Raw genomic sequence first — 21,333 nt, 5'->3', positions numbered from 1 at the left:
GAATCTACGATTGCATCTGTTTATCCTCTCAAATAATCCACCAACTACAGAGGACTGTGTGCAAGCCTAAAAGCTTTGGGTGGTGTGATCAAAGAATAATTGTGAAATCCTCCACCAAACGTGGCCATGCAGTAGTCACTTCACTGCCCACAACACTACCAAAGAGGGAATGAGAAATAATGAGCTCTCACCAGATGCCAAGAGCCTTTCAGGACTTTGCACAACTGGTCTCATTCAAGCAACTGAAGAAAGTCTATCTCTCATGCCGGTGACATAAAGCACCCAAGAATGAATGTTTATGTTACATTTTCTGAGCTCTTGCAAATCATGATCAATAACTAGATTTACTTTGAGAATTCTGCAGAAGCATCTAGAAGGGAAAGAACTGCCTGAGCCCTGTCAAGTGATTGTGGTATTCTAAAAGATCTGAGTGGTCAAATAACCTGACAGTGTGATATAAATATAAGTAAGGCAAAAAAAAAACCTCTTCCTGTGTCACCAAACCAGAAACATACGGCCTAGCTTATCAAGCCTAGAAGGTTCCTCCCACGTATGACACTGCTCAACAGAAACTATAAGCCAACCAGTTAGCCTTTAAATAACTAACCTTTTCTGCCTGGGGTGGAAAATTCAAGGATAGAAAGATTCAGTAATGAAAGCCTCCAACAGCTTCAAACACAACATGGTCCCATTCAGTCTCCTACTGTTGGAGGCAGCGTATTTTAGATATTATTATTAAAAAGGTTGGCATCTAATTTTATATCCCAATCCAAGGAAATCAAGTAGGTTTATAAGAAAATTATTAGTACTGTCACTTTCTAATTAATGAAAATGGCAGCTTTTACTGAAATAGACAGTTTGCCTGTCATCCTGCATTTTATTCTCCAGTCTTAAAATCCCGATAACATAAAAAACTTTAAAAAGTTTTTAAATCCATTCAAAAACAACAGCACTAAGAGAGAGTGAAACACAATTAATTCATTTTAAAGCTTATTGTTAACCGTAAAAATATCAAATCCAGCCATGCGTGGTGGCACACTCCTTTAATCCCAGCACTTGGGGGGCAGAGGCAGGAGGATGGCTACGAGTTCGAGGCCAGCCTGAGATTACATAGCTAACTCCAAGTCAGCCTGGGATAGAGTGAGACCCTAACTTGAAAAACCAAAAAATAAAAAATAAAAATGAATTCCCATTCTCACACAAGACCTTCCTTTGTTCTGTCGGGTCCGAAAGTGAAGCTTCTTAAATTGGAAATAATTTCAGCTGCCTTCCCTCGTTTGAGAGAGACATGGAGACGAGAGACAACGAAAGCAACACGATGTCAGAGACGAAGGACGAGGTGTGAGACCCCTGACGCGCCTGTGGTCGCTGACTTTCCCAATCCTTGTGAGCTTCCATCTTCCCACCTACTAAAAAAAAACAGAAATAACAAGATAGCTTTCCATGTTTCATATGATATAGCTTCTCGTGTTATTCATATAATTACATAGAATTACTACTCTATAAACCCCTTATTTCCCAGACAAATCTTTAGGACATATATTCATTTCCTTTCCCAGTTGCAAATCTGGGTCTTCATCCTTCAGTCAAGATTGACAAACGATAGCCCTCGGGCCAAGCTCACCTCATTGCCTGCTTTTGGTTTTCAAATTAAGTGTTATGAGAAAGCAACGTGGCCATTTTTGTAGTCATGTTTATGGCTGTTCTTAACTCTGCAACGACGCAGCTGGGTAACTGTGAGGAAATCCTACGGCCTGCAAAGCAGAGATTTGCTACTCGGCCCTTTCCTGAAAATCATTTGGTCCGTGTTTTAAAGAGTGAGCCTTTAGACATGTGGTCTTTGTGACAGGTTCCGCCATGGCGCACCGCGGCCAGGGCCAGAAGGTGCAGAAGGTAACGCTGCAGCCCACCAACTTGATCTTCAGATACTTGCAAAATAGATCTCGGATTCAGGTGTGGCTCTATGAGCAAGTGAATATGCGGATAGAGGGCTGTATTATTGGTTTTCATGAGTACATGAACCTCATGTTAGATGATACAGAAGAAATTCATTCTAAAACAAAGTCAAGAAAAGGACTGGGTCGGATCATGTTGAAAGGAGATAATAACACCCTGCTACAAAGTGTTTCCAACTAGAAATGATCAAGGAAGTGAGAAGATGAGAACACAAGATATTTTGGGGGGTGTCTTCTGTTGGTAGTATAATTCTGAAACATTTATTCATAATGTTTTGATGGCCTTTATGTTATTACTGCGTGACAATAAATGTGAGGTTGTTTTATTAAAAATTTAACCTCTTTTGTTAAAAAAAAAAAGAATGAGCCTTTAAAATTTTTAAGCCTATGAAGCATTTGTACCCTTAAATATGTAACTCTTCCTTGTGTAGAACAAAGGTATGACACACTTATAAACGCATTTCTTTTTCTTAAATAAATTTTTTTCTTTATTTTATTTATTTATTTGAAAGCTGCAGACAGGGAGAAAAAGAGGCAGATAGAGAGACAGAGAGGGAGAATGGGTGCTCCAGGGCTTCCAGCCACTGCAAACGAACTCCAGACGCGTGCGCCCCCTTGTGCATCTGGCTAACATGGGTCCTGGGGAATCGAGCCTCAAACCAGGGTCCTTAGGCTTCACAGGCAAGTGCTTAACTGATAAGCCATTTCCCCAGCCCCCATAAACGCATTTCTTCAATTAAAAGTGTTTGGATTGGATCTGAAACCCACACAAACCTCTACGCCTTTTAGTATTTAGCTTGGATAACTATTCAGGTGCTAGCTGTGTATCTGACACTGGGAACAGATGAACTAGGGTCACTGGCCCTGCGTTCATGACATCCAAACTCTATCACCTGTATCTAAGTAAACATTTACTGAGGACCTTATATCTAGCAGGTCCTTCCACATCCATTGCTTCATCCTTTCAACAAGTTGGCAAGTGAGGCATCACTATGCCAATATGACTTATGAAACACTCAGTGAAGTTATGTTGAAAAGGAGCAGAATGATGGATAATTGAGCACTTGCTTATTTCCCTGATTTCCAGTTAAAAAAAATAAAAACTTACAGGGCATACAGCTTCAACACCAGGAGAGCCACCTCCAAGAGACACCACTACAAACAAGAGAGATAGCTCTCAGCACATACCTGCTGGCCGGTAAGGATGGTCCCTAACTGGGGTCTGAGTTCGGGTGGAGAGAATTCAGTATCACACAGAAGGAGCAGCCCCATCCCACAGCCTGCAGAAACTGGTACGGAGAGATGCTGAGCAAGCAGGTCTGTGTCTTTGAAATAACGACCATGAATCAGATTCTCTTCACCCTGGCACCGTGCCTGTTTATTTGCAGGAAGCCACAGGTCAGGGGCTAGAGCCTTCTATAATCAGGCTGCTGAAAAGCCCGGGGCTTCTTATCTCTATCCCTATTCTCCCTAAGCAACTTCAAGCCCTGAGCTTTACCATGAGTTCATAATCGGCAAATAGAGGTCACAAAATCCATGAGGAAGGCTTGGCCTGGCCTGTGCCAGTGCACCATAAATGAGTGAAGTGGGCAGGGGTAGATGGCGTGGTTCGGAGCTGAGTGCAAAATCGTACAATTCGAGTCTCATGTGCGTGTGCCCTCCGCGTTTCTGTGACCGCTGTAGTCACGTCTGCAGCTCCGGAGTTGTCCAGGGCTTCCCCGGATCGCCCTCATCAGCTCGTACCTGATGGCAGCGCAGAATCTAGTGGATAATCAAGCGCCTATCTCTTCTCCCATTCCACTCCTAACTCCTTCTCGTCGTCGTCTCTCTCCCTCATCTCCTGCACCCTCCACCCGTCTCCCAACCTACCCGCTTCCTCCCTCCGATTCTCTTAGTAACGCTGCTTCTCAGTAAGTCCACCCGCAGAACTCAGCAGACGTCAGCTCCCCAGTCTCCGAAGCTCTTTTACAAACACCATTCATTCATATTTTGTTCAGGAGACTTAATAACACATCCTTAGAGAGTCATCAATATATTTGAGGTAATTTAGCCTAATTTGTGTTGTTGAAAGAAAGTGATGCTATTGGATTGCCGCAGAGAGGCTTTTGCTGTTTACCCAACTTGAGGACACCACACTCCAGTTCTATCAAAACCTGCCACAGGCTATTCCCGAGTGGTGATCTTCAAGCGGGAAGGGGGAGCCCACTGGCTGGAATTACATCAAACACGCAGAGCACACCCCTACAACATGAGAAAAAGCCAGAGCTCGAGATGATCTAAGTTTTGCATGCTTAACTCATAATCAGATAGCAAGAGACTCTGAAAGTACTTAATGGTAACATATACCTTGCAAAGAATTGAACTCGCATGAGCCAGATTTAACCTACAGAGTGATAATTGAAATATATACCTATAAATGCAGTAAAAAAAAATTTTGAATGAGGGACACAGTAAAAATTGGGAATAGTACAATGTAAAGGAATATCACATGAATTTCACAGGCATGTTCAGGGCGGTATGACCATGGATATAAATAAAATGTTAAGGATGCATGTCACCTGAGAAAGTAAAAGATAATTTATAACCTCATCAAAATGTGTGATTTCAGAACTTCAGAGATTGACTTAGCACTTAAGGTGTTTGTCTGCAAGCCTAAGGACCCAGGTTCAATGCTCCAGTACCCAGGGAAGGTAGCATCTGGAATTCCTTTGCAGTGGTTAGCGGCAGTGGCTAGAGCCCCTGGCATGCCTTTTCTTTGTATCTCTCTCTTTCTCTCTCTGTCTCTCTCTCTCAAATAAACAAATAAAACCCATATATTAATGCTACTTTCACTTTTGGTTGAAGAAACTTCTCTTTTCAGACAGCAATGCCCAAAGACACCATAGTGCTGAGAAGAAGTGACAGAGGAGTATTCAGCACTGAAACATCTCTATCACAACCTCCAAGGCTCAGGGTCCATTGCGGAAGAGGTGGCGGAAAGAATTTAAGAGTGAAAGGAAGGGTAAGACTGCTTACAATGCCATCATTGAGACACAAAATGGCCTCAGTATCCATGACCTCTCAGTGCCTGGCACTACCGTCATAAGACCCTCATAATAGGAGAAGATGATGACATCAAAATAAAAGAGAGACTAATTGAGAGAGGGAAGGGATATGATGGACAGTGGACTTGTGAAAGGGAAAGTGGGGGAGGGGAGGGAACTGTCATAGCTTATTTTCTATAATTATGGAAGCTGACAATAACAAAGTTTAGAAATAAATGAAATATTTAAAAGCAACCCCTAATTTAAGGGCTGTAGAGATGGCTCAGCAGTTAAGGCACTTACCTGCAAAGCCTAATGACCCAGGATTGAATCCCCAGTACCCCCATAAAGCCATATGCTCAAAGTGGCACATGCATCTGGAGTTTATTTGCAGTGTCTAGAGGTCCTGGCATGCTCATTCTCATTCTCTATCCCTCCATCTCTCTCTGATTGCAAATAAATAAAAATATTTTAAAATCTATATCTGGGTGTGGTGGCACATGCCTTTAATCCCAGCACTTGGGAGGCTGAGATAGGAGGATTGTCATGAGTTCAAGGCCACCCTGAGACTATATAGTGAATTCCAGCTCAGCCTGAGCTAGAGTGAAACCCTACTTTGAAAAACCAAACAACGTATATTTTTAATTCATAATTTCCTTTTCTTTTATGTGTTCTTTTTACATACTGTATGTTTAATTTTATGCTCTTTTTACTTAATACCTCAGTTAAATATTTTAAAATTCTGGTTAGAAGACTCACTTTTTAAAATTTTTTTATTAACAACTTCAATGTTTAGACAGCAAACCATGATATCTCCCTCCCCTTCCCCAATTTCCCCTTCAAAACTTCACTCACCATCATATCCCCTCCCTCTCTCCATTAATGTCTCTTTCATTTTGATGTCATCATCTTTCTCACCTGTTATGAGGATCTTGTGAAGGCATTGTTAGGCACTGTGAAGTCATGGATATTGAGGCCAATTTCTGTCTGGACAGTTGCATTGTAAGGAGTCCTACCCTTCCTTTGACTCTTACATTCTTTTTGCTACCTCTTCTGCAATGGATCCTAAGCCTTGGAGGATGTGATAGAGATGTTTCAGTGCTGGACACTCCTGTGTCCCTTCTTCTCAGCACTGTATGGCCTTTTGAATCATCCCATTGGTCACCACCATCTGAGAAGAGAAGCTTCTTTAACCAAAAGTCAGAGTAGCATTAATATATGGCTATGAACATTAAGTGTAGTGCTTTCAGGGCATTTTGGTGAGAATAATATATGCATTTAGCCAGACAACAGCAGGCTTTATACCCCTAAGTCTCATGACCTCCCCTGCCATGAGCTTTTGATTAGGTTTTTAGTACCAGGCATGTATTTCCTCCCATACAGCAAGCCTCCAGTCCAATTAGAGAGCAGTTGGCTTCCCCCAGAACAGACATGCCACTATTGCACCTGTTCATCATTTGGCCTGTCTGGCCAAATTTGAGACTTCTAGTATCCACTATTTTCACAGCTAATGACTTCCGTCTCTCATAGGGTACTCATGGGAAACCAAGGGCCTTGGCAAAATCCTGTAATGTTTTGGAGGCAATGGGGACCTCTCTGGCCAACAACAACTTACTGGAAGGTATCCCATCCCTGGAACGGAAAATTTTCTAGTAGCAGTCTATGGCATCTGGATATGTTGTTATCCAAAAGTGTAGGCTTTCATATGAGAAGAATCATTTTTCAATTACTCATTCTATCCTTTATTAATCATTTAGGTAGTTTCCAAATTTACATAAGTAGTGTTATTTAAGAGCATTGTTTTTAACCTTTTGGTCTAAAATGCAGAGGCTCTCCTCAGCATAAACATGCAGGTGTTGAATTAGTGAATAACCTTGCATTAACGTTTTTCAACTAGGATCCACCAGATTTGACTCTCTTCCTGAGAAATCCCACCAGTAGTGTATGGGAAAAGGTGCCTTTCCACTGATGTTATTTTTTTACCAACTTTCCCCAAACCTTGGAACAAACCTCTCTCATACAAGAGGAAGGAAAAACAGTCTTTATGGTTCCTTGAACATAAATTGTCACTCTGCACAAATGGAAAAGGAATTACTTAGATATTCTACAATTCTTTCAAGTCAGGTTTTGTAAATCCTTTAGACTAATCTGTCACAATGGGGTAGGGACAGGGCGTAACCAGCTAATGTTCTGCGTATTCTCAGGAAACAAAGAGAAGCTGGAGCCTCCCCGTGACTCTTTCATCAGTTGCAATTCCCCGTGTTCATGTACTGAGCATCACCAGGGGCAACAGCCTTGACGTCTAGAAGATCTGCACTTCCAATACTTGGGAAGGAGGTTGCTCCTCAAAACAGGCAATCCATATGATTATAGCACTATCCAAATGAAAGCTAAACCGAACCAGAGTGCATGGAAGTTATCAGTGTGGTAACTTGCCTCAAGCTCATGGTCTTCCCCTCCACCAAGAGGGCTTCTGGAACATAACACCTGTCTGCAAAGAGGGGATTGTAACTCGTCTTAGAAAAGCCCTACACCACATGTCAGTGTGAAGTCCCAAATATGATAACTAGATCTTCCTGGCCTTAGATTTGAAATGGAAAGCAGAGGTACCACGGAAGGGGAAGTGCTGGAGGAGAGATTTTTGCAGATCCTCTCCTGTGGTCCTCTGCTCTCCCTCCTCAGAGAGCCCTCTGCTTCTCACTTCTGGAGTACTGGTGGCAAAACCCTTGGGATGTGGCACATTCTCCCAGAACTTACTCAGATTTGTTAAAGAAGTGTGAAAAATTTGTGAATCATCTTTACTTTGTTCTATTTATTTTCAATAGGCTTCATATTTTTTTTAAACATCGTCACATTTGCCAAAATGCACAGAAAATACAAAGAGCTACTCTTGGTTGGATAATCAGCTATGTTTTTACAGATGGCAGCAAAAAGCAAGGAAGAGCCAAGATCCATCAGTAAGACAAGGATAGCCGACTACCTATCACAAGATGAGCCACCTCTATCACATCTTCCAGGGCCCGGGAGACATTACAGAGGACGTGGCAATTTAAACATGAGTGCTGCTCTCACTGCTAGCCTGACAACCAGCTCCAGGGAGATTGGGAAAGACACTGAGGACTCAAACCAAATGGGAGTTCAGAGATTTCAGAGAGCTTCACACTAAAATAGATTGATAACATACCCACCAAGGCTCAGGGAACATTGAGAAAGAGGAGATGGAAAGATAGTAAGAGTTGCAGGGTAAGAAAGCCTATCCTGAGGAGCTGTGTCCCACCTCCACCCACTCTCCCTCTCACACAGAGACTGGTGCATGCATGACCCCACAGTGAACACCAGTAACCCCACTGAAAAGCGCCATCAATGGAATGGGGGAGGGAGGGCAATATAAGAGGATAGCCCGATGGGAATATGAGCAACATGCAATATGTTCAATAATAAAGTTCATCATTAATAAAAGAATTAATTTTTGAAAAAGAAATATGGAGAACACACTTTTACTTTGCTCATACTTCATCAGTTCTGGCTGAGCCTTTAGAAGGACATTGGCCATGGCTGCTGATGGAGATGACCAGAGCCCTTGACAAGTATCATGGCCACAAAGCAGAAATGCTGCAAAGAAGGCTGCAGAGATGGCTTAGTGATTAAGACACTTGCCTGCAAAGCCTAAGGACCCAGGTTCAATTATCTAGGTCCCACATAAGCCAGATGCACATGGTGGCACATGCAACTGGAGCTCATTTGCAGTGGCTACAGGCCCTAGTATGCCCATTCTCAGTCTCTCTGCATCCCTTTCTCTGTCTCTAATAAGTAAATAAATAAAAACAAATCAGAAAAAAAAATTAAATAAATTTAAAAGAAAAAGAAATGCCGCAAGGCGATAGCTGATCCTGGCGAGTCAGGAACTTAATGGCTTATAGAGACAGCCAAGCTGGATGACCATGTCTAAATATTGGCCAGAAACCAAGGGGGAAACTTCAATGAGAATTCATTCCTATGAAATTTATTCCAGTAGCTTTTGAAAAAAAAAAAAGATTAAACTGCATGCCTCATTTTATTTCTCTCAAAAGAACATCCTCAGCCGGGCGTGGTGACGCACGCCTTTAATCCCAGCACTCGGGAGGCAGAGGTAGGAGGATTGCCATGAGTTCAAGGCCACCCTGAGATAACAGAGTTAATTCCAGGTCAGCCTGGACCAGACTGAGACCCTACTTTGAAAAACCAAAAAAAAAAGAACATCCTCACTTCATACTGCAAAGTCTCACAAAAAAAAAAAAAATCAGTATATCCAAGGCCCTAGAATTATGCATAAAACTCCAAGAGTAAAAAGGGTGAACACATATGATCCTCAAACATAAGGGAGATAACAGAAAGAAAATTTAGAAGAAAACTTCTGACGTTATTAAAATGGTATGGCATGGAGCTGGACAGATAGCCTGGTGGTTAAAGATACTTGCTTATAAACCTCATGGTTCCACATTCAATTTCCTAGTACCCACATGAAGCCAGATGCACCAAGTAGTGCATACAAAAAATATGGAATTTGTTTGTAGTGCCGGGAGAACTGGTATACTCATTCTCCCTCTCTCTCTCTCTCTCTCTCTCTCTCTCTCTCTCTCTCTCTGTGTGTGTGTGTGTGTGTGTGTGTGTGTGTGTGTTTCTCTTTCTCTCCTGCCTTCTCCTTTCCATCTCTATCTTAAATAAATAGATAAATTGTAGACATTGACCTAGTCATTGAACTTTTATTTTGTTTTTCTATAAAACTATATATTTCTTAGCTGTAGTTTTTACACTGTTGTTTTTATATTTATATGTTATATGATTGCACTTTTTCAAAACATTTGAGCCCTTCTGGCTTTTTCAGATCAGAGGATGAAGGAAATATACAAAGTACCACTCAAAGCCTGTTATCACCAAAATTGGTGGCATCAATAAAAAGGAACTACCAAGCTGGGCATGGTGGTGCATGCCTTTAGTCCCAGGACTCGGGAGGCAGAGGTATGAGAATCACTATGAGTTCAAGGCCACCCTGAGACTACATAGTGAATTTCAGGTCAGTCTGGGCTAGAGTGAGACCCTACTTCAAAAAAAAAAAAAAGGACCTACCAGCAGAATTTGAGGTTTATAAAAAGGCAGCCTCAAATAATATTGGTAGGAAAGGAGTCAGGAAGACCCATGTCCTTCTGTTTTATCCCTCAGGATATGACAAAATTCACAGCCAGTTGCCTTGCCAGAGTCCAGATGTATTTTTCACTGTGCTCAAAAATTCAATGGATTTGCTCACACAAGGAATTCAGATTCATTCGGCCTGGCTCATTTAAGAACTCTCACTGAGTTGATGATGTATGGCTTGCTTTGCTAAAGGCAAATGGTGACCTTATAGTCTTTCTGCCCATACTGAGTGGTGTGCATAGCCTCGCTCTGGTCAATAGTCAAGACTCACTCTGATTTAAAGCATACTGATCCTAGACTTTTTCTCATTGGCTTGTGTGTCATTCACTTTGGCTTATAGAAATGATTCTTCTCTGTTGTACACAATGCTTTAAAATCAGAGGGGATAAGCAAAGTTTTCTGTAGTATACCTGTTTTGTAAACATTGAGCTTGTTTTGTTGTCATCAGATTTCCGGGTTATTATTCAAGTTTTAATTTTTGTCCTCTTTAATCAGAGATCACTTTAATGACTCTAAGTAAAGAATAAACATATTTTACCTCTTAAAATTGTACCTTGGGGGACTGGACAGAATTCCCAGTGGTTAGGGTGCTTCCCTGTTAAGCCTAAGGACCAGGGCTTGATTCCCCTACCTAAAGCCAGATGCACAAAGTGACACATGTATCTGGAGTTTATTTGCATGCCCATTTTCTCTCTTTCTCTTTCTCTCTCTCTCTCTCTCTCTCTCTCTCTCTCTCTCTCTCTCTCAAATAAATAAAATATTTTTTTAAATGTTAGAACAGTTTGATAAAAGGGATAAGCTTAGCCATTAGAAAAATACATTGATGTGTATTGGCAACAAACACTGTGGTCACTCAAATATAAACAGAGAGCTACAGAATCTACAGAGAAAACAGCACTAAATCAGATCTCCATCTTGCCCACCAAGGCTCAGGGCGCATCATGGAAGAGGGGTGGACAGATTGGAAGAGCCTCGGGGTGGGTACAATCAGCCTGAGACACCGTGTTTCCCCAAGTCCCTGCAGAGACTGACTGAGGCCTCTTGGTCCCCACGATGAGTATCAACAACCTCACTGAAGACTGTCAGCAGAACTGAGGTGCAGAGAAGAGGTCTATGAGTGCAACCTTTTTAGAAAAAAATAATAATAATTTTTTTAAAAGTACTTTGGAAGGTGTGTTGTACATACTGCAACAGTCCTTCTGTGGCTTATTTGGTCTCAAGACTTTGTCTTTACATTGCTAGGGCTTCCTTTATGCCAATCAAAACTTTTTTGTTAGCCAAAATTAAAGCCAGAGTATGAAAGGCTCCTTCCTTTACTCATGGGTCCATTATGTCATCATGATTGTATTACTGCCATGCCCCAGCAATGACTACTTATGATTTATCCTTTAAGGAGTTGAAACTACTAAGGGATTAATTTATTCTTTATGTTGATGAAATGTACCCATTGTCCCAGAGCCTTTTATTGAAAAGCTCTTTTCTCCCATAGATTGCCCTGACACCCTTACAAAGAATCAGTTGACCATAAATGCAAGAATTTATTTCTGGATTCCTAATTCTAGTCCACTGAGCTCCATGTTCAGTCTACCTCCGCACCCTGGTCTCTTGATTTCACATAGAAAAGAAGAATAGACCATTCCCGGCTCCACGCATTGAAATTAACTCAATACCGATCAATGACCTAATTGTAGGAACTGAAGGTTAGAAATTCTTTGAAGAAAATACAGAAGTAGATCATTATAACTCTTGGTAGGACAATAATTTATAAATATCATACCAAAAGTGGGCCACAAAAAGGAATTCATGAAAACTTAAACATTTCGTTCTGTAAAAGATGTCATCAAGAAATTGGAAGCCCATCAAGGGTGAAGATGCTTGCACTTCCTCCCTTTAATACTAGACTTGCATTCAGGTTATACGAATAGACACAATGACAAAGAACAAGAAAAACTACCCAATTAGAACATGGCCAAATAATTTCAATAAAATTTTTTCAGCAGGAGACATGAAAATGACTAGTGGCTACATTTTAAAAGTGCCAACATCATCCATCAATCGTCATTAGGGAAAGGCAAACTGAAACCACAGTGATACGCTGCCTTACCCACTGACACGGTTAGAATCAAAAAACAAAAACAAGGGTTGGCAGAGATATGGTAATATTTATTCGCTTATACTTAGCTATTGAAAATGTAACATGGAGTAGCCACTTTGGAAAATAGTCTTGCAGCTTCTTAAAATGCTAAACATAGAGCTGGAGAGATGACGTAGCAGTGAAGGCACTTGCTTGCCTGCAGAGCCTGAGGACCCAGGTTCGCCTCCCCAGAAACCACGTAAGCCAGATGCACATGGTGATGCGTGCGCACAAGGTGGAGCACAGACCTGGAGTGTTTGCAGTGACTAAGGCCCTGGCATGCCAATTCTGCCTCCTCTCTCTCTCTCTCTCTCTCTCTCTCTCTCTCTCTCACACACACACACACACACACACACACACACACACACACGAAAATGCTAAACATACAGTTACTATATAACCCAACAGTTTTACTCCTAGGCACATGCCAAAGGGAAATGAAACATCTACTAGGAAAACACTCATTCATGAATGCTCATAGTAGTATTATTCAACATAGCTAAAACATGAAAATAGCTCAAATCTCCATCAGCTGATTGATGGGTAAACAAAATGGGATATATTCCTTCAATGGAATATAACTCAGCCTTAAAACAGGAAGCATCCACATGTAACATGGCATGAATGAACTAAGAAAGCACTATGCCGCATAAAAGAAGGAAGTCCCCAAGGGCACGCCGGAGGACCCGCATGTCTGTGTCTTGCTTCAACAGTGTTTGGACAGAACAGACCTGGGGACTTGCTCCTTTTTTTTCTTCCAGAATTTCCAACTGCCTTCCAGTCTCTCCAGTCACCACCTCGGGGACCATCTCCTTGCTGTCTGGGCCTTCCAGGACCATCCGGAACCTTCTAACTCCTTATTGCCAGACCAGCCATGACCTCCCAGATTTGTCAAAAATACTCCACTGAGGGGGAGGCTGTCATGCAATCAACCACCTGGTCGACGTGCACCCGCGGCCTCGTACACCTCCCACTCTCTGGGCTGCTATTGTGACCGCGGCGACGTGGCTCTGCCCCTCGTGGCCACTTGAGTTGGCCGAGGAGACGCACGAGGGCGCGCAGCGTCTACTCAACATGCAAAGCTCAAAGACCTGCGGGGCCACTGCCAGGATGTGCTGACGTCTTCCCCGGATGACTGAGGGAAAGCCCAGGAGGCCATGCAAGCCACCTTGGCCCTGGAGGAGAACCTGAACCAGGCTCTTTTGGATCTTCATGTTCTGGGTTCTACCTGCACAGACCCGCATTATTGTGACTTCCTGGAGAACCACTTCTTGGATGAGGAGGTGAAGCTCATCAGGAAGATGGGCGACCACCTGACCAGTCTGCACAGACCAGGGAGCCCTTGACCAAACCTGGGTGACTGTCTCTTCAAGCCGCTTACCCCGAAGCATGATTAGATCCTGCTCTGCCTTCCAGGGGCTCCTGCTCTGCCTTAACCACCCTCAGGTCCTCCTCCGCCCCTGCCTCTCCAGCCACTAGGCAGCTTTGTACCGCCCAGACCCCCTCCCAAGCCTTGGACCAAATGAAATAAAAGTCCTGTGCAGCAACTCGAAGAAGAAGGAGGAGGAGGAGAAAGTAGTAGTCACAAAAGGCCATATATTTTAGTCTTCTATTGACACTCATGCCCAAAATAGAAGAAAACATAAAAGTAGAAAAAAAGCTGACTGGTTGCCCAGTTTAAGGGAGAGGAAGGAAGGTTGCTAATGCAGACTGAGCTTCTTTTGCGGGTGATAAAAAAAAAAAAAATGGTCTAAGATGGATTCTGTTGTGTTTTTACAACTCTGTAATTGTAGTAAAATCTATGCTTAACACACTGTAAAAGGATAAAGTCTATTGCATGACAATTACATTCAAATAAATCAGTTTTCTTCAAAAGGTTTTAGACACCTCGGCTTACGGCAGATCAAACCTTCTAGAAAAGGTCAGATACGTAGTCTGCCCACACTGCTGCGTCCTCCTTTCACGTCACGGCTTCCTTTTGAGGCAGCGCTCCGGCGTGGAGCGTGGGCTGGCCTCCAGTTCACACCCTCTAGCCTCGGCCTCTCTAGCGTCGGCATTATTGGCATACACCCTCCATGTTACCTTTATTGTCAATTACAATTCAACAAATAATAAGTAAGGATCTCTTGTACACTGAAGCAGATGTTCTCGAAATTAAGAAGACAGGCCCGAAGCCAGCGTGGCCGGAGTGTCCGTGATGTGATACAGCAGCGCGCAGTTTCCCCGCTCAGCGTACGGTCCCCATTCCCTGTCCGCTCAGCCAGTGTGTCTGACTGAGTCTAAACATCTCAAAGCACCAGAAAACGCATCCATTTTTAAATAGAAATTGAATATTTCTAAATACTAATCACTACAGATAAACTAATTAACAGTGACTTGTCTCCATGAGTTTTTTTTTTTAACTATATACAAGAAACTGTCCATGTAGCATTTACTTTAAATAACGTTAGAACTTGACCATGTGTAGCTGACATCTCAGAAGATCACTGTCCACTGGTTCAGCTCAGCCTCCCGAGCACCCAGTAAGGATTTCTTGGCACATTCATACAATTAATTCACCCTCATCCCGGGTGAATTGAGAACACCGGGTGTGGGCGTCAGTCAATCGAATTATCTTTCAAGCACTGAACGTTACGGCTCTGTCATTATCCACATCATGTCATCAGACCAAGCACAAGCCTGTTGTGGCTTCTAATATTCTCCTCAGGTCACACCTGAATACTCCTCTTTCAGTTACTCAATCAATAAAAAAACAGAAAACAGAATGCACGGTGTCACTAGGTACAAGACACCAGGAAACGGCTGAGCCGAGAGCAGTCCTTCCCGGAGGAGCGTGTAGCCCAGCGGAGAGTGACCGAGGACGTGGGTAGGGAGTTGGCAGATGTCTGTCTGCACCGCAGATCTCCAACACCATCCCGGCTGACCTGAGCTCAGCATAGTTGGCAACGAGTCTGTGACTTATATATGTGCTCATTGACTTTGATAGGCATGTATGCAACATGTATGTGGCAAATTTAATCTTTTCCCTAATCATTTCTTTCATTACTTTCTACTGATTAAACTTTCCCCCTCTTGGAAAAAAAAGAATAATTGTGCATCAGTAACATCTGCTTAGCTTTATTTTAGCTTTGTGCTTTCAGTCTACCAAGACTGTATTTTAGAACACACCTATAATTCCAGCACGTAAAAGGCAGGGGGATCATGACTTTGGGGCCAAGCTTGGGCTATATACTGAATTCAAGGCCAGCCTACAGTACAAAGTGAAGCCCTGTCTCGAATAAATATGTAAATGCATAAAATATATATATAACTTTTTGGTCTATGATATGAGGTAGGGATATTTTTTAATCTACCAGTCACTCTTTTTTAATTATTATTACTATGCATATTGTAACAGATTATACCCTTTTATCCACTCACCCCAGCTCCTGTGAGCCTGAGGGCCCCCCTCAGTGGGGGGATGGTGTGCACTGTGGGGTCAAGAAGGCCGCAGATAGTCCCAGTGGGGGTGGTGGACCGTGGCTCACCAGTCAACTTTTACTGGATATTAGGACTCAGGATATGAAAGGATTCTGACTCACAGACAGGAGTTCATCAAGCGGTCATCTTCAGGGTCCAGTCACACTTACAACGACCCCTCGTCAGTGGTACTTGCTGGGGAGCACGCCACATTGACCCCAGCAACGCTCCCTTTCTTGGCACTGATGTACTTGTAACACCAATAAACCTCTCTGCAACACTCCGGGGACTGCCTTGGGGGACAAAATCCCACGGGAAGATACGGCTCGGCAGCTTCCCCAGTTTGACATCCATCAGTCTCTTCCCCTTCGGTGGTATGCCTGATACCATCTTGGAATCCTTCCTGGCATCTGGTCTGAGGTAGGGATTTCAGTCCATTTTTCCACCTAAATATCCAACCAATGTTCCCTGAGCTGAATGATGAGTTTCATTGTTTCTGTTACTACACAACTAATTTTTTTGAGGGGGGAGGTGGGTTCAAGGTAGAGTCTCACTCCAGTTCAGGCTGACCTAGAATTCACTCTGTAGTCTCAGGTTGGCCTCTATCTTACAGTGATCCTCTTCCTTAGCCAATTGAGTGTTGGGATTAAATGCACGCACCACCATGCCTGGAAGAGGGAGAGAGAGAGAATGGTGCACCAGGGCCTCCAGCAACTGCAGACTCCAAATTCATGGGACACTTTGTGCATCTGGCTTTACATGGGTTCTGGAGAGTTGAACTTGGGTTGTTAGGCTTTGAGGGCAAGTGCCTTAACTGCTGAGCCATCTCTCCAGCCCCAATCAAATTGTTACATATGATAAAACTAACACATTAGTAAAAACACAATAGTATTCATAACTTTATAGAATGGACATGAATTAAGTATGTATGCACATAATGGATTCTGCATGGTTTTTTAGCACACAAAAGCTTTCACAATATGATACTGAGTCACTTAGCCCCAAAACGATCAAGTTCTGCCCAACTAGGCAATCTTCCTAGGGTATATCAGGAAGAGTGAAGAGAGGCGGAAATGTCAGGCCATCTGCGCTTCCTTCACAGGAAAGGAAAAAAAAAACAATGTTCACTTCTCTATGAAAAAGGCAAATTCTCCAAATCGCAATTTGTCTAACATTAGACAAAATGACAAAGAATACAATCCTTGTTTTAACTTAATTTCTTTGACTGGTTATAAGTTAAATACTTTATCTTTAAAAAAAAATATTAGGCCAAGCGTGGTGATGCATGTCTTTAATCCCAGTGCAGAGGTAGGGGATCACTGTGAGTTCGAGGTCACACTGAGATGACATACTGAATTCCAGGTCAGCCTGAGCTAGAGACCCTACCTCAAAAAAAGAAAAAAAATATATTTTTTATTTACTTGAGAAAAAGAAAAGAAATAAAGAGGGAGAGAAGACAGAGTACAGGGGCATCAAAGCCCCTGCCACTATAAACCAACTCCAGATACACGCACCTCTTTGATCACCTGGCTTTTTGTGGGTACTTTATGTGGACTTGAACCACGGCAGACATGCTTTGCAAGCAAGCGTTTTTAACTGTTGAGCCATCTTTCCAGACCTTAAGTACCTTTGTGTGTTCATTAACACTTGGATTTTATTTGCTTTTCAATGACATGTGTCTGTGTCTATTAAAAATCCACTTTTAGGGCTGGAGAGATGGCTTAGTGGTTAATCACTTGCCTGTGAAGCCTAAGGACCCCGGTTCTAGGCTCGGTTCCCCAGGTCCCACGTTAGCCAGATGCACAAGAGGGCGCAGGCATCTGGAGTTCGTTTGCAGAGGCTAGAAGGCCTGGCGCGCCCATTCTCTCTCTCTCCCTCTATCTGTCTTTCTCTCTGTGTCTGTCACTCTCAAATAAATAAATAAATAAATTTTAAAAAAACTTTTTAAAAAAATCCACTTTTAAAAATTAAAAATCTTTATATTTTCATTGACATGCAAATCCTTTTGGGCATCATATACATTTCCTTGACCTACTGTGAATATCGAGTACATTTCCTGCATTTACTGTGAATGCTCTGCCATCTCTGGCACTTGATTTGCTTTTGTCTTTTTTAATTTTTATTTGTTTATTTGAGAGTGACAGACACACACACACACAGAGAGAGAGAGAGAGACAGAGAGAGAGAGAGAGAGAAAATGGGCACTCCATGGCCTCCAGTCACTGTAAACGAACTCCAGATGCATGGCACTTGATTTTTAACTGTGTTATTTAGGGCTGAAAAGATGGATTAGCAGCTAAGGCACTTGCCTGCAAAGCCCAAGGACCCGGGTTAGATTCCCCAGACCTGTGTAAGCCAGATGTACAAGGTGGTGCATGAGTCTGGAGTTCGTTTGCACAGCTGAACAGTGTGCCCATTCTCTCTCTTTCATTCTCTATTTCCTCTCTCTCTCTCAAATAAACAAACTAAAATTTAAAAATTTGATATTTATTTCAAAGCATGGCATGAGCACAGGCTAGAGCCATGAATAATAAGCCAGAAATAATAGCAATAGTAAAATGCAACAAGAGTGAGCTAAGCTCTGGCACGGGGGAGCTCACCGTAAACCTCTAAGCCCTCTCCAAGAAACACACCACTTCCAGCAAGGTTCAAATTGCCACCAGCAGGACCCAAGCATTCAGGACACGTGAGTTGATGGGGGACATCTGTTTCAAACCACCACAACTGGTGTCACACGATGCCATCCTGGGCCACGTGTCCACAGCAGAGGTGGAGATATGAGCTAGAGATAAATTCCTCCCGCTCAGCACTTCCGCCTCTCATGCTGCCCTGTACTTATCTTTAAGAGCAGGGTTGTTGCAGATGACAGAGATTGTCGCCATGGTAGATGGAAATGATTCTTGAAGTTCAGTTGGGAAGAGCTTGTTGCTATGTTTAAGTGAGTTTGCAAGGCAGCTTGTAAAAATTCTAGTTTCCAGATGCTGTCTAAAATTAAAGGAAACTAAATAGTAGAGAAATTTATGCTAGCAGCAGCCAAAACAACAAATCATATTAGCATTTTCTTTTATACATTACATTTCCAGTCTATCCCTACCCTTTCTGAAACTAAAAAGGCTGGCCTTCGGTGTGAGAGAAGCTTCTTTTCTGATTAAACAAAATTTTCAGAATGAATAAAAAAAATTAAGTTCTGCTTTGGAGGTGCATGAGAAGGTTGACTCATGAATGTAGCATTTGATGAGGTCGTTCAACCTTGATATTTGACTTAGTGGCCAGGTAACTATTGTCCATCCATTCTATTTCCACAGGAACAAATGGGGCACCTTAACACATTGTCCACGTGGGTTTTGACTTGACAGAATGTCACAGCTGGTAGGAATTACAGTTTCCCTTTATACAAATCGTTAATTCTGCAGATAATGAAGGAGAGGGTTGGTCATCCTCTTGCAAACATGTTAATCCAGATTCCCCTCCCTGCAGGCTGTAATGAATAGGCACTGATCCTCATCATCCCAGATCAATCCAGAGCTGGAGTTTAACAGGTTTAGTTTGCATCAACTCCATCCATAAAGGCATTCCTCTTTGTCCTTCGTGGGTGATAACCCTCCCGGCATTTACATTTTCAAGGCGAAAAGAAAATATGTCCAAGGGTAGAATTATAGAGATCTGTGCAGGCATGTGGGAGATGCACTGGTTTGGAGTGTGTGTGTGTGTGTGTGTGTGTGTGTGTGTGTGTGTGTGTGTGTGTGTGACTTCTTGCTCCTTGCTGTCTTTCTGGGTCCAAACCTTTACGGCCTTTGGAAGTTTCAGGGCTATGCTAAGAGCATTCAAGCATTCGTGGGGAGAATGCTAACTCAATGAGAACCGGTTGAATTCTTCAACCGTGTTTACTGTCTCCAGAGAGCAGATCGCTGAGGGGAGGCAGTCTTGGGGTTCAACAAGGAGCTGCTGCATGCAGAATCCAGGACCACATCTGTTTGCCAGCCCCACACGTGGTCCATCCTTGCCTCGCCATGTGGTTGGAAAAGCTGCCCACCATCGGAAGGGTCACTGTCCTTGCTGAGACATGCCTGGCAGATCTTTTCAAAGAGCCTCAGTATCCAAACAAGAACGAAAACATCACCCACAGCAGCTGTCCAATCAATAGTACTTGAGAGATGGCCTAGTGGTTAAGGCACTTGCCTGTGAAGCCTAAGGATCCAGGTTTGATTCCCCAGTACCCACATAAGCCAGGTGCACAAGGTGGCACATGTGTCTGGAGTTTGTTTGCAGTGATAGTAGGCCCTCGCACACCCATTCTCCCTCTCTCTCTCTCTCTCTCTCTCATAAATATTTAATAACTGCAACCACATTGAGCAGTGTCTCCAATGGAATGGGGCCAGGTGATAAGGGAAAAGAGGGTACCAACACATGATATAAGCATACAAAATATGTTATTAATAATAATAAACATAAAAAATTATTTATTTATTTATGTATTTGCAAGTTAGAGAAAGAGAAAGAGAGAATGGGTGCACCAGAGTGTCTAACCCCATCAAATAAACTCAAGAGGTATGCACCACTTTGTGCATCTGGCTCTATGTGGGTACTGTGGAATTGAACCACAGTGGTTAGGCTTCGCAGGCAAGGGCCTTAACCACCAAGCCATTTCCTCGGCCACTCTGTCTCCTATTTTGAAGTCCTTTTTCCCCATCATCCATACAGACATGTTGATTGGCCCAATACTGGGCGAGTAAGCGCACGTGCTGTGACCACAAATGCCATGGTCATTCCGCCGCCGTCCCCATCTCCTGAAGGTAAAGGGGAGAAACGACCCTAGAGCGCTCAGTACTAAAGGGGGCCCCTCTGTCCCTCACTTTCCAAAGCTCTGCAGGTGCTGACTGTACACTCAGGGAGCATAGGAAGAATGCAAAATTCATAAGATGTTCCTTTCCTCCAACACAAAGAGGAAACTCCACCCAGCAGCGTCCTCAGTAATTTGTACCCATTCATATTCTAATGGGGCATTCTCCAGTCATTCATTAGTCATGAGGACTTGTCTTGCAGGTTGCTTTTTCACGAGTGGTAACACTTGGCAAGAGCCTTTGTCTTCCTTGCTTTTCCTGGCATCCTGACACAGGAGGGAGGGAGCTGGGATCCAATGTATTTGGAAACTGAAATTGCATAAAGGTCCTCACCGGCGGCACCTAACAGCCAACCAGTTGGTTTTGTAAGGGCACCTTTAGAGTTCCTAGGAGCACAGCCAGAGCCTCAGAGAGACGAAGCTGTTTTACTTAGAACATTTCAGGTGAAATTCTTGAAGTTAATTGTAAGAATGCCATTCCATATGACCAAGGAATTCATAAAGATGAAATGCTGATTTTAAAAGTCACTATTTTGCCACAATTATAATAATAACTGATTTAAGCAAAAAAAAAAAAAAAATCACCATAGGGTGGTAACATCCAGAAATGTTTGGTAAGGATAAGGCTCTTTTCCTATTTAGAATCTTGGTGGGGGGCAGCTGGAGAGATGGCTTAGTGGTTAAGGCATTTGCCTGCGAAGCCTAGGGACCCCAGTTTGATTCTCCAGAACCCATGTAAGCCACATGCAC

The 21,333-nt window shown here is 42.9% G+C and overlaps 1 protein-coding gene across 1 annotated transcript; it reads left to right on the top strand.

Moving 5' to 3' along the window:
• Positions 1 to 1,857: 1,857 nt before the first annotated feature.
• LOC101605398 (small nuclear ribonucleoprotein E-like) lies at positions 1,858 to 2,136 on the top strand. Its single transcript, XM_045135418.1, has one exon. The coding sequence runs from the start codon at positions 1,858 to 1,860 to the stop codon at positions 2,134 to 2,136; it is 279 nt and encodes a 92-aa protein (XP_044991353.1).
• Positions 2,137 to 21,333: the final 19,197 nt, after the last annotated feature.

The sequence above is a fragment of the Jaculus jaculus genome, chromosome 15, assembly GCF_020740685.1.
Source record: "Jaculus jaculus isolate mJacJac1 chromosome 15, mJacJac1.mat.Y.cur, whole genome shotgun sequence".
NCBI classification, from domain to species: Eukaryota; Metazoa; Chordata; class Mammalia; order Rodentia; family Dipodidae; genus Jaculus; species Jaculus jaculus.
Note: the sequence above shows the minus strand (reverse complement) of the source record. Positions and strands in the feature narration are given on the sequence as shown.

What these genes read in the sequence shown, in the direction of transcription:
- LOC101605398 (XM_045135418.1), top strand. Translation starts at nt 1,858, where the DNA reads ATGGCGCACCGCGGCCAGGGCCAGAAGGTGCAGAAGGTAACGCTGCAG.